The sequence below is a fragment of the Hemicordylus capensis genome, chromosome 4 (assembly GCF_027244095.1).
Source record: "Hemicordylus capensis ecotype Gifberg chromosome 4, rHemCap1.1.pri, whole genome shotgun sequence".
Lineage (NCBI taxonomy): Eukaryota > Metazoa > Chordata > Lepidosauria > Squamata > Cordylidae > Hemicordylus > Hemicordylus capensis.
In genome coordinates, this window is record NC_069660.1 from 241458739 (window position 1) to 241475844 (window position 17106).

Here is a 17106-nt window from a genome sequence, read left to right on the forward strand (position 1 = left end):
GAGGTCATCAGAAAATATCCTAACATGAATTAATCTCACAACAAGTAAATCTCTTTACTTATCTGTGAGCAGTAAAATCTGAATTCATATTTGGAGCTCTGTGGGCACAGACTTGCCTTTGAGCTTAACTCTTACAAAACCTTTTTTTTAAATCTGAGATATTCCACCTTCACACACCCCTTAAAAATTCTCTCTTTATGTAGTAATTCCTTTTCAGGCAATATTAGCAAAGGTGTACTTGATACATTCTAAATCACCAATAGATTAGGGTGGATAATGCTGTGCTTTGTTTCACTTTGATCATTTGTACCTGGTAAATATCATTTTTCTTTTTAAAATTTGTATCATGTTTTGTAAATTGGAATGAATACTGTTGCCTATTATTAGGTGGGTTTTTTAAAATCCCTTAGTTTTAGAATTAGTATCAGCTTCTCTGCCTTAGAAATAACAATTGTTTTAATAATTGTCATTTTCTCAGAGGCAGAATGTCGCAGATTCTATTATGTTTCACATGCTTCTTGAAATTCATTGGTAATGCAGACAGCCATATGGCCTTTTATGTGTGAGGAAAACAAATCTGTACAAATGAGGGGCTGAAAGTCAGGTGACTGTTAAAGTAGCTTTTAAGTACATATATATATATATTAAAAGCAAAACTTATTTATGTTGTTTCTCTTTCCAAATATGAACTGAAACCCACCATCACTTTTCTAATTTTTTTCATTAAAAGTATGAGCTTTTAATTTTGGAGTCCAAAAAATCCATCTCTCCAAGTTTTAGTTCATGTTAAAAGCCACCTGGCTTTCCTAAAAAGAATTTAAAGCTACAATTACATTACCTTTTTTCCTGGTAACATTTTGTTTGTCTAATAAAGCTTTGACATGAAAGCCATATACTTTGTACAGTATGCCTTGAGCCTTCCTCTGAGTCTGGTCTGTTTATTTCTGATTTTCCTTTTTAAAATTGTCTGTAGTATGAAAAGCAACTCAAGTGCAGTTCACAGGGATGTAGACTTGGCAAATAAACCTGTGAGTTATGTTTACTGATAGGCTGGGTTTTATTTTTTCTTCTTGCTTCCCCGTTGGAATGTGATTACTTGCATACCAAAACAGACTGACAGTGAAAGGACAGATACTGCTGCTGATGGTGAAACCACTGCCACAGAGGTTTGTACAGATGATGATGATTTATATACCATGTTTAAACCAAAAAAAAGTTATCAGTGATTTACAAGGGGGTGGGGAGAGAGAGAATGGGATGATTCCCTGTCCCCAAAGGGCTCACAATCTTGATTCTAACACTTTGTTGCCAAAGATGTAACATAAACATTAACATCAGATTCTGTACATTATTACTGTTGTGCATATTTATTAGTTCAACTAAAGGCCACTTCTTAAAATACATTTTGGACTAGTTCTTATAACTGAGTATAGAATGCACACACATTAGAGCCCTCTTCAGACATTTTTGAAAAAGAACGCCATAGTTGTGTATGCCTCCAATGTGGGTCCAGAAGTCCCACCCTCTGGTGTATTAGTTACTCCCCCTCACTACCCCTCTGCATCACTCACAGTTACAGCAGTCATTGGAAGAGGTGAACGTTGTATCACCGAAGCTCCCACCATTTACAGTGGCTCCCACCGAAGCTCCCACCATTTACAGTGGCTCCCACCGAAGCTCCCACCATTTACAGTGGCTCCCACCGAAGCTCCCACCATTTACAGTGTTCAGTTCTTCAGACAAATGCTGTAACTGTAAGCAGCACAGGAGAGGGAGTGAGGGGACAGGATTTCTGGACTTGTTTTGGATGGTGAATGTGAGTATGCAGTCCCTTTTGAAAAACCTCTGAAGAGGGCTGCAGTGTTTCAAATCACTCAGTTATTAGAAGTGTTTCAAATCACTCAGTTATTAGAAAATATCTGAAGAGGGCTTATGTCAGCTATGAAATATGTGCCTAAGGTTTATTAATGTGACTAAAAAGCCATCAGGCCCCTCTGGCAAGTATTTTGGAAGTTAAAAACTCCAGATCGTGTGTGTGCCATTTATAAGTGATGTAATGCATGTATAAGTGTGTGTGCCATTTATAAGTGATGTAATGCATGTATTTGGCATTAGAATCCAAGTGCATAATGTACAGGAGAACCTCAGTATTCGCAGTATTCCTCACAACCCCAGCTCTACACAATTCTAAAGACAAGCCATCAGTAATGCATAACCTTGTGAGACAGGGAGGGAAGAGTTTTGCAAAATAATCCTCTAGAACAGTGGTTCTTACCATGGGGTCCACAAGATGTTGCCGAACTACAACTCCCAGCATCCCTAGTGGCTGGGGATGCTGGGAGTTGTAGTTCGGCAACATCTGGCAGATTCCATGTTAAGAACCACTGCTCTAGAACCTCTTAACACCAGACTGAGGCCAATTTCAAAGTTCATAAAATATAAAATTTATTAAGATATAAGAGTTACAGAACAAGGAATTGGGGGAAATAGGGGAAATGTGTGTGGTAGGAGGGGGGAAGGCACACAGGAATTCCAGACAAAATACATTATTTACAAAAGAAAGAAACAGGGTGCATTTGGGGTGAAGGATAAATTATCACACTGTCCCTGATGAAATCCAGTGACCTTAGCTGCTGAGTGTCAAGTCTGCTTGTGTTAGCATATCCCATTCTGGTTCTTGGTCACACTAAATTTTGAAGCTTTTTCTGTTTGTTGTTTCAAGTATTCACAGCAACATACAATTTGCATATATGTTTTAAGAAACTGCTAGACTAACTCTTCGAAATTTATATCATATAATGTTTGTCATTGTTTTTGCAGTTTGTGAACTGAAATAAACTCAATTTGATATTACATAAAAAGCATATTGAAGCAGTACAGCCTGATCACCTAGACCAGTGATCTTCACTGTTTTTCAAGTGGGGGCCACTTTGACAAAAACAAAAAACAAACCTCAATGTGAGAGCCATTTCCCCCAGTGCTGAAGTCTGCACAGTATTGTGCTTTTCCAAGTGCTGGGAGGGCCCTTTTATAGAGACAGAGTCCTTTCTTAAGAGCACTACAAGAAAAGCACTGAGATATGCTACACTTCCCAGCACGCCATGCATGCCTTCTAAGCTGGTGCAGGGGCTCAAGAGGGTCCCATTTCCCTTAAAGGAGCCTCCCAGCGTTGGGCATAGTATAGCACTGCATGGTGAGATTGGTTGTCTCTGCATGGTGCCAGGGGGACTGGGCATATTATTCAGCTCTGACCAAAGCTTTGCACAGGCCCAATGAATAATGAGGGAGCCGCACTTAGGGTTGATGGGGGCTGCCGCTGGTCCTCAGGCCTTACAGTGCAAAACATTGACTAGACCGTAATAATTATTACAATAGTGTTGCTTGGCTTCTCTAAAAGATAGCTTCTCTTATACAAATGTAATATGTAGCAAGAACAAATAAACAGTTCTTCAGAATAGTCTCTGTGCTTTACACGATTGGGCTTTGTGCCTGTGCAGGGACCTCGTCAGAGCCTTTCCAAGCTGAAATTCTTCGCTCTGAAATGGGCAGTAGCCCCGCCCCCTCTGGAGTAGTACGCATGTGCCTCAACTGTCCTTCTCAGTCTTTCTTCATCTGTCAACAGATCAACATCGCTATGAGTTTCTCCGAGCTGAAAAGCAAACAACCGAATGTTCCTTCTATTTTCCTCTATTTTGCTCCTTCTCTCTATTTCTCAGTTTAATTTTTCTCCCTTTCAATTTGCATTCCCCCCACCCCTCCCATTTGGGTGCAGCTTTTAGGCCCCTACTTTGCTCATGGCCAGCAAGGTCACTGTTAAATTCTATGTCCGGTGTACAGCTAAGCTTCCCTTCACCGACGGACACAGTCGCTGCCTACTTTGCCTCGGCGAAGCATATAAGGTGGACACTGTGCTACATTCACCAAGCAAGCAAGGAAAAATTGCACTTCTCACATTAGATCTTGGCTCTAGGAACAGGCATTTAAGTCTTCCCGTGAGGCAGCCCTTCCTTTGGAAACCCCTGCCATGCAGAGAATGGCAAACTCTTCTCCTCTGTCTGCCTCTCTGCCCGTGGCCATTCCCACTCCCCGTCAAGTTTCAGAGCCTATGGCTCCTAAAATGGCTGCTTTGGTCCTGACCACCTCCACGGCTTCCTCCGTTGGCTCTGCTTCCTTGGCCCTGATGAGCTCTGCTTTGTTAATAAAGAAGCAGCAGCAGCAACAACAAGCAGAGGAGGTTCCTCAGCCTCTTCTCCCTTCTCAAGAAACCTTGGCTTAGCCCAAGAAGAAGCACAAACTAGCTGTTCAGTCCATGTCGGGGTTGCTCCATTTGAACTTGACCCTGGGTACCGAGACACTTGTTACCGACCTCAACCCTGAGAAGCACGAAGAAGCTCTTGATACTGAAGAGGGTCTCGATCCTGAGGGGATCGAAACAGAGGGTCCCCATTATACTCTCTCAGAGACTGAGGACATCTCTTACAATCTCAATGACGCTTCAGACTTCGAAGGAGACCAACAAGAACATTCCTGTGAATCCATACTCTGGCTCCAGGAGACTGATTTCAAGACCAAATTCGAGGCTCTTTACCCACGCTCCCATAAGGAAACTAACAGATCACTCCCGGCAGGCTTCCTTCAAACTGACCATGGCCAGTCTTCCTCCATTGACCAATATTGTTCCAACTGGAATAAAAGACCAGCTTATCATTCCTACCATATCACTTGATATGGTACCACCATATCACCTGAGACAATGGAACCCCTACGATACCAACTAGCAGCCCCCCAGAGGGATTTTTCCCAGTGCCATTCCGAGCTGGACCAGTGGGATTATGAATCTGCCCCTAGGGACTGCTCTTGTTCCCCACCACGGTCATCCACCTGGGTGCCTAGATGACCTAGCAGGGTCATGGCTCCCTCTACTACTCAACCAGTTCTTAAACAGATATCTGAACCCCAGAAACCACCTCTCCCCAACAAGCAGCCTCCCTGGCCCCACCCAAAAGACAAGAACCACCTCTAGATCCGAAACCTCAGTTTACTGAGACGACTCACACCCAGCAGAGTCTTCGGATCCTGAAACTGAATATGAAGACCCAGACGCTCTCTTCCCACAGTCTGATCCTATGTCTCTAGACTCCACCCCTCCAGACCTCCTTTATGATCAAGAGCCTGGCTCACCCTCGAAGGATTTTAGAAATATGTGGACTACATTTCCCTCATGGCTGCATCCTTGGGGGTCCAACTCGCCCAACAGACTAAGTCAGATCCAGGCCGTTTGTTCGTTCTTATTGGGGTGGACACAAGATCTCCAGTGTCCCTTCACCTCAGTGCGGCTTTACTCGATATCACAAAGTCATGCTGGCTGAAGCCATCTTCACTACCTTATCCCACCAAGCGCCTAGAGAGCTTCTACAGGATGCAACTGCGGAGGAACAAACAGGAGCCTTCTTGGTGAAACACCGCACACCCAATTCTGTAGTGGTGGAATCTTCCTTGTCCAAGAACAGGCTTCGCCCAGCTTCTGCTCCTCCAGAAAAAGAAGGGAGGAAATTGGACACATTTAGCAGGCATTTATACTCTATCTCCACCTTACACCTCCGTATTGCTAACTATCGAGCTTACAATGCCCAATACAACCTCTTCCTTTGGGAATGCCTAGCACCCTTCCTGATCACTTCCCTCCAGATAAAAAAGACCCCACCAAAGTTTTCCCGCAGGGAGCAGCTCAGCTAGTCAAACAGGAGTTACACGCAGTGAGACACTCCACAGTGTGTGCAACTAAGGTCATGTCCACCTCAGTGACTATCTGTAGACACACCTGGCTTCGCTCTTCGGGACTAGCATACGATGCACATGCCCACATAGAAGATCTACTTTTTGAGGGAGAAGCCGTTTATGGCGAGAAGACTGACAAAGCACTGCAAAAGATTCAACGTCTTCGTCATACTCCATGAGTCATCAATCTCACACTACCAAACCTTACAAACCCAATAGATGGAACTGGCCACCGCCACAGTGACCTTTCTCACAATACCGCTAGGGAGATCGCGCCTTTCGTTCCCCGAGATACCTGTCCTATGGCAGACAACCCTCTTTTGCCACTCAGCGCCAGCCCACCTCAAAGTCGAGGCCAGTGCCTGCTTTCCCCAAGAAGCAGTGACTCCCTTTTCAATCTCCCCTACCTACCATTCCCACTCTACTGCCAGAGGACACATTGCTCCCCAAAACAGATGAAGGTCTTCACCCCATTCTAGATCTCCAAGAACTCAAATCGCTGCATCACCTACAAACACTTCTGGATGGTCACTATACCCACCATCCTTGCCTTCTTGCACAAAGGTGCATGGTTCGTTTCCTTGGACCTCAAGGACGCGTATTACCATCTTACCATCCGTCTTCAACATCGTTGTTACCTCTGCTTCACGGTTCAAGGCTACACTTACCAGTTCAGAGCTCTGCCCTTCGGTCTTGCCTCTTTACCATGTGTATTTGGTATATTGCCGGAACCCCTTTTCTAGTCTGTCCAAAAATTCCCCGGGGGTCTCTGTGGGTCCCTGCATAATCTGGTGTACCCGTGCCATATTAATGGCCTTTGGCACACACGTCTTCAAGGCCTCTAACACGGTCTCCTGGTATTTCCCCAAAAGTTCCCCAAAAGTTCACCAAGTGTATGGCCCCTGTCATGGCGTTCCTGCAACAGCAAGGCATTCAACTCTTTCCATTCTTGGACAAATAGCTCCTGGTTTCATACACCTCGCATGCCCTTCAGCAGGTGCTTCAGTCCACAATTGCCCTGCTCACCAGTCTTGGCCTCCAAATCAATTACAAAAAATCCAAACTTACATCAACTCACTGCATAAAATTCCTGGGCCTCATCTTCAACTCAGTCCACACAAGACTCTACTTGCTAGACCACAAGCCGCTACAGGGGAAGCCCAACGTTGCCACAGGGCTTGAGTTAGCCAACAACTCCTCGGCTATATGGTTTCCACCACTCATGTTCTTCCTCACGCTTGCCTCTGATCCCAGGCGCTGCAATACAATACTGGTTTCTACGCAACTTCCATCCTCAGCACCACTCTCAGAACAGCTGGTTACGTGTACCACTCCATGTTCACCTGTCCCTCCACTGTTGGCAGGATCTCCGCAATCTATGTTTTGGGTCGCCGTTCCATTCTCTGACCCTCATTTCGTTCTGACCACAGATACATCAGAGAGGGGCTGGAGAGCGCACATGGAGGACCTTCACCTCCAAGGTCTCTGGTAGGGATGTGCACGAAAGGTTGTTCGGCGCCGGCGGGGGTAGGGCTTTAAGGGCGGGGGAGAGTGTACTCACCCCCCCGCCGCATTTCCCCCGCCGGCGCTCTCGGAATTAGAAGCCCCTCGGGGCGGCAGCGTTCCTCCCTGCCGTCCCGTTGCCCCCGTCGGCCGGAAGTGGCCGGAAGTCCCGTTTGCGCGGGCGCCCGTCATGCGCGCGCGCGTGCGTACGGCCGCACGCGCGAACGGGACTTCCGGCCGACGGGGGCAACGGGACGGCAGGGAGGAACGCTGCCGTCCCGAGGGGCTTCTAATTCCGAGAGCGCCGGCGGGGGAAATGCGGCGGGGGGGGGTGAGTACACTCTCCCCCGCCCTTAAAGCCCTACCCCCGCCGGCGCCGAAACGCCGAATCGCCCCCACCACCCGAAACGTTTCGGCGGCCTTTTCAATGGCCGCCGAAATGTTTCTGGCTCAAGCCTAGTCTCTGGATGCTGACAAAAGTTGCCCATCACATCAATTATCTAGAATTCTTGGCAATTTTCAAAGCTTTTTGAGGGTTTCTTCCTCTCCTGAGCCATACTATTGTCACTATTGAAACGGACAATACCACCGTGAAATCCTACCTCAACAGACAGGGACCTTGACCCTGCTTCATCTGGCCATGGGCCTCTGACACTGGTGCATTCGGCACTCCATTTCACCCAGGGCCACCCATATCCGAGGCATAGCCAATACTCAAGCAGACTCTCTCAGCAGAGAGGATGTCACCTCTCACGAATGGCAGCTACACCGCCCAACTCTCAGGGCTCTCTTCTGCTGCTGGTTCCTCCTGAAAATAGGCCTCTTCACTTCTCATCTGAATGCCCAATGCCACCTTTACTGCTCCAGGGCGGGCGCCGGCCTCCACTCCCTAGGCGATGCCTTTTGTGGATGGGCCTATGAGTGCCCCCACCCACCCATTCTACATATCCCCAGGGTCCTGCTGAACCTGAAGCTTTTACAGGACCGGCCAGAATGTATCCTCATCGTGGTGGCCCAGGAGGCCCTGGTTCCTCCATCTCCTCCAACTCTTGGATGGCATGTACCACCTGTTCCCCCTGTTCACTCACCTCCTCTCAGCACTTCGGCCAACTGCTGCATCCCGATGTCCTTCGCCTACGCCTCACGGCTTGGTGAATCAGACCTCCTTCCCACTGGACTGTCAACTCAATCCTTGCAGCTTCCCACAAACCTGCAACAATAAAATCCTGTCAGCATAAGTAGACCCATTTCCTCCACGTCCTAGCCTCCAAAGTTGCCTTACTGGAAACTTTCTCCACCCTACACGTCTGTGCCTATCTCCTTTCCCTTAAGAAATCGGGCTTGAAAATGACATCCTTTAGAGTTCATTTAGCTGCCATAATGGCCCATTCCTTTCCAACTTCTACATCCTGGTTTAGGTCTCTAATGTTAAGCATTTTTTTTGAAGGGTCTCTCCCACTTATACCCAGACGCCCCTGTTATGGCCCCCTCTTGGAACGTTTCCCTTGTTCTTACCTGTTTGATGGGGCCTCCATTTGAACCCATGGCCTCTGCCAATCTCCTCTCCTGCAATGTAGCCTTCATTGTGAACATCACTTCTGCTCGCTGAGTCAGCAAGCTCAGAGCCCTCTGGGTAGACTCGCCTTACCTGATTTTCCACAAGGACAAAGTAGTACTCCACACGGATGTCTCCTTTTTACCCAAGGTCGTTTCCTCCTTTCACCGCTCGCAACCTCTCACCCTACCAGTGTTCTTTCCTAACCCGCAAGATGATGCCCAATGTCGCCTACAAACCTTGGCGAGAACTTTGGCTTTCTGTGCCCATCGTACAAAGCACTGGCGCTCCTTTCCAGCCCTGTTCCTTTCTCATTCGGGTCCCACTCGTGGGAAACAGGCTTCAGCCCAGACCATCTCTCATTGGGTGATTTGTACCATCACGCTATGTTACAAGATCACAATAAAACAACTGTCTCCATCTCTGAAGGCGCACTCCACCAGGGCTATGGCAGCATCGGCTGTGTTCCATAGAGGCATCCCTCTGGATGTCATCTGCCAGGCTGCTACATGGGCATCACCTCATTCCTTTATGCAGCACTATGCCTTGAACATCCGCTCTTGTCAAGATGCCGCCTTCAGCACTGCTGTACTACAGTCACTCTTCACATTATATCCCACTTCCAGGTAAGGTTGGCATGGGGTGCAGCTTGCTATGTGCCCAATCATGGAAAGCACAGAGACCACATTGAAGAACATCAGGTTACTTACCTGTAACTTGGGCTCTTCAAGTAGTCATCTGTGCTCTTACACACCCACCCATCCTTCCCTCTTAGTCTTTTAGGTTGCCAGACTCACTGACTGAGGAGGATGGCTGAGGCACATGCGTACTACTCCAAATGGGGCAGTGCTACCGCCCATTTCAGAGAGAAAAAATTCAGCTTGGGAAGTCAATGAGGTCTCTGCACAGGTGCAAACCCCAATCGTGTAAGAGCACAGATGACCACTAGAAGAACCCAAGTTACAGATAAGCAACTTGAAATTCCCAGGTTTAAGCAACTTGCTAAGCCGCATGTGCTTCAATAGGCACGTGGAAGGACTTGCATGAGATGGCTTTTTTCATTCATTTGAACTGGTTAGGTATCTTCAGGCATACATCCCTTTTTTGTATGCTGAACTGACCTCTAAATTTAAATTGATGAAAGATCCCTAGCAGACAGGATCATTCTGTATGTACAGAAGATCCTCGTTAGTCGCAGGGGTTCCGTTCCTCAGCTACTGCCGCAAGTAACGGAACCACAAGTAATGAGTCATTATTGCTATGGGGAAAGGGGGGTTAGGTTTCCCCCAAAATAACCCAAAAAAACCTTACTGTGGCATGCTCCACAGGGGGTTGTATGTCACCAGGAATCCCTCCATGTGCCCAGGAATGCCCCGCAAAAATTGCGGGGGAAAGTTTTTAAAGGGTCCATTTTTGCAAGGAAAGGAGCCAACCCCGAGACAAAATGGCTGGCAGAAGTGACCTTCACAGTCACTTCTGGTCCTCTAGTACCTGCAAATATGTGGGTTTTAACCCCTTCATATCCACGGATCCTGAAAACAGGTGTCAATGAGACACCCCGCAGATATGCAGAACCACAGATAGTGGCTCCATGAATAATGAGATTCGCCTGTATTCTGGAGAGTTTTCAGCCACAAGAGATCAGTGGGGTTTTTAAGATTCCCGAGGTAATGTATATGCAGCTCTTTAAATATTGCTGCTTCAATTATTGTACATGAAGCAACTTTTATATGTAAGATTTTATTTTCCAATTCTTTCCTCTGGAAACAGTCGGATCAGGAAGAAGATGGTGATCTCAAGACACAGGTAGGCGGGAATAAATGGTCTCTGTGTGCATATGAGTGACTAGGGATGTGCACGAGCCATGGTTTGAACACTTTTTGGGCATGAACAGATGCCTTGTGCATGCTGACAGTGCACAGGGCTTCTAGGGATGTGCACCACCTGACAGGAAGCTGCATGGGACGGCGGAGAGCAGGTAAGGAAACCTGCTCTCCTTTTTCTTAAAGTTCCCAGTCCCTCTACCTAAAAAGTGCCTGAACCACAGTTTGTGCACATCCATATGAGTGACTAAACTGTTGGTACCTGCAGAGGGCTCTTCCTCTCAGTATGACATTTACTAGTTTTGCCTAGAACAATATTTTATATCATTTGTAGTCCTTACTTTTCCCTTTCTCTTTCAATTTTTTCAGAATAGGCTGATTAAGCGCATAAAGGGTGAAAATGTATATGTCAAACATAGTAATCTTATGTTAGAGGTTCGTATTGGTATATACCAATGCATGTCCTGTCCATGTGTTTTGAATATAGTGGTTTAGCTGTGGGTCTGCACTACAATGCATGAGATGTGTATTCTCACCAACTAATACATTTAACAGCTATTTCTCTTTTAAGATTAGGGCTTTCTGTCACACTGTTCTTTAGGACTCTCGCTCTGTGTGTGTGTGTGTATAGATTTTCTTATATCTCTTTATCAAGTAGAATCTAGAATTTGTGTGGAATCTCACTGTCCTAAGAGTATTTGTTGCTCATACAGATGAGGGCCACTTTACACATTGCATTGTAAGGTGTTCTCATAAAATGTGTTCCATGTAAGAAAAAAACGTGTTATATGAATGTTATAAACATGTGTTTGTGAAGCCATGTGTTATATAGGTACACTTGCCAGGCAGCTGGGATTGGCCAAAGCTCCTTGCCAAGTGTCTAATCAGTGGCAAACAGTGGTTTGCTACCGTGTTGTGTATGAAGCAGTCCTGGGAGATTCTGTGCAGCTGTTGTTCAGAACCACAGTTTCACAAGGATGTTGTTAGTGCTGTGATACCTAATCCTCTCAAGACTTCTTTTGCTGACTAATCTACACGGTTTGATTTTATAAATAAATAAATAAATAAATATATCTTGTCAGTTTAGATAAACTAGTGTACAAAACGTTGCTTCCCCCACCCCCCCAGGAATTAGATAAAAACCAAGAAGACCTGATGAAACACCAGACCAATATAAGTGAGCTGAAACGGACATTCTTGGAAACTTCTGCAGATACCTCAGGGACTAGCGAATGGGAGAAAAGGCTTTCTACATCACCTGTCCGACTTGCTGCAAGACAAGAGGAAGCTCCTATGATTGAACCACTTGTGCCTGAAGAGGCAAGTGCTTCTCTTTCTGTTCAGCTTCATTAGCCCAACAGATTTTTCATGGGTATTAATCAGAGATGAACTGATTTTACTTTGGGTTAGTATGAAAAATTAGGCTGGCAGGAGAAAATAGCTTCATGTGCAAAATGGTAGAAAATGCTAATAGCCTTATGTCAAACTGAAGTCCAGTTTCTTGACTGTGGAGCTTGAGTCAGATGAGATAACCAACTCTGGTCTTAAGCTAGCAGATTTTAAAATTACAGTTTGGTGTTTCATAGGAGATCCACTTGTTTGAAGTGCTGTTTGGTTGCTTTTGAGATCGATTCAATGAATATGTTAGAAATACACAGGAAAAAGCACGAAATAACACAAAACACCCATCTGTTTATCAGAACTCTACATTTCCCTTGCTCCCTTTTGTTCATTAGACCAAAGAAGAACGAGAAAAAACAGAAAAACGCATATTTTTGCAGAAGGAAAGCACTACGTATCTTGATTCTCAGGTAAGAAGTAAAACACATTCATATTCAAAGATGCTATATTCTGTGGTGCTGCTTTGTTCACTTTCTTTTTGATAAACATAGGGTTTAAAAAAAAACCAGAGCAAGATTGTGGAGCAAAATGCTGGAAAGGCCAAATAAACATCTTGCAAAGGTCTGAGATGTACTTGTAGTTTGTTCCTTCTGCAGCCTAGAGGAGTGGAAGTTAGAACCCCTTGATTTGTTGTCTGGGCAAGCATGCATTTGCATATTCGGTATTTCTCTGAAAATGTTATGTTAAGTAAATCACTATTAGCATTAGAATTGAGGTATCAAAAACACTCAGGTCTGTTTCACACATCTGGTATGGAGTGATGTTCAGTTCCAGCTTTCTTATGCATATGCACCATCAGATACATATTTGAAAACACACATTTGCTGCAGGCTGGTGTGCATTTTGATGGGCCCAGTATTTTTATTGTGTACGTACAGTGGCTACACAGTGAAGCCCTGTTTCTCCCCTTCCCTAGCGTGTCAGGCAGCTCAAGGGGCTGTTGCAAGGAATGGGAGCTCTGTGTGTGCCTTTTCTCCCATTCTACTTTCTCCCTTCTGCTTGCCCAAGTTCTGCTCCAAAGGTTATATAACCCTTGGATGGCAACCAAATACATTATATTTAATCTGCCTTGGTGGCTCTTCTAAAAAACCCTTTGTTCAGAAAATGTTAAAACTTTGGGGGGGGGGGGTTGAATTATGCATGACACTACCGACATGGAAAACATTGTTATTTATTTATTTATTTATTTATTTATTTATTTATTTGCACAGTCAGACAGTATTGTTGTTGTTGTTAATTCGATTTCTATACCGCCCTTCCAAAAATGGCTCAGGTTGGTGTACACAGAGAAACAGCAAATAAATAAGATGGCTCTCTGTCCCCAAAGGGCTCACAATCTCAAAAGAAACATAAGACAGGCACCAGCAACAGCCACTGGAGGAACTGTGCTGGGAGCGAAGGCCAGTTTCTCTCCCCCTGCTAAATAAAGAGAATCATGACGTTAAAAGGTGCCTCTTTGCCAAGTTAGTAGGGATTCATCTTCTCATACATCTTCTTTATTTACTATTCATGTATGTATATGTAGGAGTAGAATAACAGAAAAATCATTGGGATCGACATTACCTCACAGACGTTTCAGTATATGCTTTTGGGAGTATAATGTACCCCATCAGTTTTTAAAATACAAAAACGTTATAACATGGACAATATAACAAAAATTACATCCACTCTAACAAAGTTAACGTAAGTTGCACATCTAAACACAGGTATCAAATTTCATCACTGTGTGACTTGGGTAAACAGTTGACAAGAAGCACAGCACTACTTTCGTTTTCCAGTCACCTTTCTGTGTACACAGATACCACCTCTCCTTTTTTTTCAGGTGTAACCAGGTCATTGAATCCCCAAAAATCTGATTCAGAGCTATCCTCCAAGAATATCTTGGCAAGTTCTTCACTGGCAAGCTGTCCTGCTGTCCTGTTGCTTGTCAGCAGCACTAGCAGGAGGAATATGAAAGAAGCAGCCAGTCCATCTGTAACTGTGATTTACTAGAGAAATACATATTGGTGTCTGCTTCTTTGAAACAAGCATCAACATGCCCTTTCCAATGCATTCTTACCAGGTAGTTTCTGTTTCTTTAGCCAAGGTGGCTTCAGTGCCTACTAAGGCTTAATAGATGAAATCAAGCCTCGCCCAGGCACTTTGCTGAAAGATAATGAGGTTGTTCACATGACCATGAGGAGGGTGGGCGAGAGGAAGGCAGGGATGAACCTTCTCCCCAGACTATCTTTGAATGTCTCTTCAGCGCACTGCAGGTAGTGTGCGCCCACATGATCTGTGCTGCTCCTTGCAGTGTGGATATCTGGAGGCTGGGACTTGTTTTCCTGGCCTCCAGGAACCCCACAATGCACCACGCAATGAGCACAGTGCATTGTGGGGGATTCCCCCAGGTGTCCTCCAGGCGCCTGACTCTGTGTCTGCTCGGGCTGAGTGCAACCCAAATATACTCATTATCTTGACCCTGGGGTTGTGGGCGTACTCATGCCCTTACTCATGCCCCTGGTGGCGCAGTAGTAAAACTGCCGCCCTGTTACCAGAAGGTTACAAGTTCGATCCTGACCAGGGGCTCAAGGTTGACTCAGCCTTCCATCCTTCCGAGGTCGGTAAAATGAGTACCCAGAATGTTGGGGGGCAATATGCTAAATCATTGTAAACCGCTTAGAGAGCTTCGGCTATAGAGCGGTATATAAATGTAAGTGCTATTGCTATTGCTTAAACTCTGGCTAAAGGCTGAGGTAAAAAGTCGGGCTACCCGCAAGGTAGCCTGGGCTGACCTAGCCTGGGTTGAGCTGCTTGTGCAAACAGTTTTAATATTTATGCATACAAGTTACAAGGGTTATCTGAAGGTTCTTGATTGAGAGGTGTCATCGAGGTGCTTCACACAATCAAAGTGAAGCACCTCAAGGTGGTGTGTGGGGAGAGTGAGCTTAGCCTGCTCTTCCCACACATGAGCAAAGCACTTCCCCTAGGCGGCCAGATTGGTCACCCACACAACTGCCAGCTCTGCCACGGAGCCAGTTGGGGTTGTGGGGATCAGGGGATGTCCCGCGTGAGTGTGCGGGGCATTCTGGGAAGATCCCCGAGGCCGGAAGGCTTGTCAGAGCCTCCAGGTCAGGGGTCTCCTTTCGAGCCACCATGGCGCGAAGTCGTGCCACAGTGTCTCACTACCAGGAAAACCATGTTAATGGCGTGCTCGCTCCGTTAACCTGCTTTAAGGGGAGGGGAAATTAGGTGGGCTAGCCACCATAGAACCACTGGGCTCGCCCATGAGCCTGGTGGTTCTGACACTCGCTAGAAACTGGGATGGTCTCCCTTAGCCCAGTTTCTAGTGATTATCAGAATAGCTTCATCAAGTGGCCATCTATTCAGATGAGGCTGCAAGTTGCTTGCAAACATTTGGAGTCAAGATAACCTCCCAAAACGGCATGAGCAGGTATTGTTCAGCACAAACTCTGAGAATAACTATGGCAGATGTGGGGGCGTGGACAGTTCTGAGAGTTCAGAAAGAAGGTTCTAAGCACAATTAACATGTTACTACAATTCTGGTTTGTAAAGGGCTTACTTAATCCTTGGGGTATTACACACACACACACACACACACACACACACACACACACTGTTTGTAGTAATATTTTTGTACACACAAAAATGGCATAGGAAAACAGACAGGCTATAATTTCAAGGAAATGTGACCCTTTCTCACAACAACTGGGAAGAGGTTCTGATCTGATCTAAATATCTATATAATGAAGAATAATAAAAACAGCTTTTTGTGGGGTATTGTTAACCCATAGCACTCTAAGTGTCTAGTACTTTCAATTTCCTGTGCAGTGCAAAAGGAGTATATCCCCAAATACATCAAAGTATGAACTATAATTTTAAAAAAATAGTATAGGCAGCTGGGGGAATGAAACACCACAGGCACTTAAGCTTATTAAGATTAAGCCTTATCTGGAACATGGAGTTGCAGAAGGCTGTTGGGGTGGGATTATTCTCAAACAGGATACAATCTACCATGTTACCATCTGAGGAATAATTTGACTGAGTGGACGCACAGAGCTGGATAGAGATATAGGAGGTGTGTACATAACTCCACATCCTGAGCTGCCCTAATATGCTGCCCATGTGTACATGCTGGGAGTTGATGGGGAGATAGGCTAAAGGGAACCCTCCTGTGCACAGGTGAGAGAGAATCATATATTTACTTACTTATTTAATTACATTTATAAACTGCCTAACACCTGAATCTCAAGATGGTGTACCCAACTTAAAGCAATACATAAAACACAATAAAAACAAATTTAAAACCATAACATTTTTTAAAAAATTAACAAAAGCATTTTTAAAAAATAGTTTCACAAATTAAATATTTGTGTGTACTTTATAAATGTAGCATGTAACTGAAGTTAAATTTTGTATAGGTTTTCTCACTAGACAATAGAAAAAGAGATGAATAATGGAGAATTCATAGGTAGCATGAACACTTCTCATCAAACCAGTATCTAGAAAATTGTTCAATTTTTCCATGCGTTCATTTAATTGGGCATGAACATATGTCTTAACTGAAGTCCCACAGCACATTTGTGGGATGGGGCCGTAGCTCAGTGGTAGAGCATCTTTACATGCAGAAGACCCCAAGTTCTTCTGTCCCCGGCATCTCCATGTAGGGCTGGGAAAGGCTCCTGCCTGAAACCTTGGAAAGCTGCTGTCAGTCATTTAACTGGGCAAACAATACTGAGCTAGATGGATGAGTACAAAGTGGCATCCTATGTTCCTGTATATCTCTATGAGAAAATAGTTTGGTATTAGCTCTCCAGTACTTGCACCTCATTCTTAAGCATATTCCCTCAAAAGTAAGCATGATTTATTTCATTAACACATACATTTAGGCATGTTTGCAATGTAATGTACCAACTAGCCAATTGTAGATAATGCTGTATTCCAGTAAAGTTAAGGAACCTCTAGTAAGATCACAATCTGTGCAAATATATAATATTTTCAGGACTCAATGGATTTTAAACTGATTTGTTTAGGAATTGAAATTAT

General features: G+C 45.0%; 1 protein-coding gene across 17 annotated transcripts in view; it reads left to right on the top strand.

The window, feature by feature from the left end:
* EPB41L3 (erythrocyte membrane protein band 4.1 like 3) overlaps positions 1-17106 on the top strand; it is a 219037-nt gene that overhangs the window by 173569 nt on the left and 28362 nt on the right. For 13 of the 17 annotated variants that reach the window (XM_053248620.1, XM_053248617.1, XM_053248625.1 and 10 more), the window contains 5 exons: positions 1113-1166; positions 10607-10642; positions 11029-11094; positions 11788-11979; positions 12396-12470. In XM_053248620.1, the coding sequence (XP_053104595.1) occupies positions 1113-1166; positions 10607-10642; positions 11029-11094; positions 11788-11979; positions 12396-12470 (423 nt within the window). The remainder of the gene's footprint in view (positions 1-1112; positions 1167-10606; positions 10643-11028; positions 11095-11787; positions 11980-12395; positions 12471-17106) is intronic. The other 4 variants (XM_053248623.1, XM_053248630.1, XM_053248626.1 and 1 more) reach the window with 1 other exon arrangement.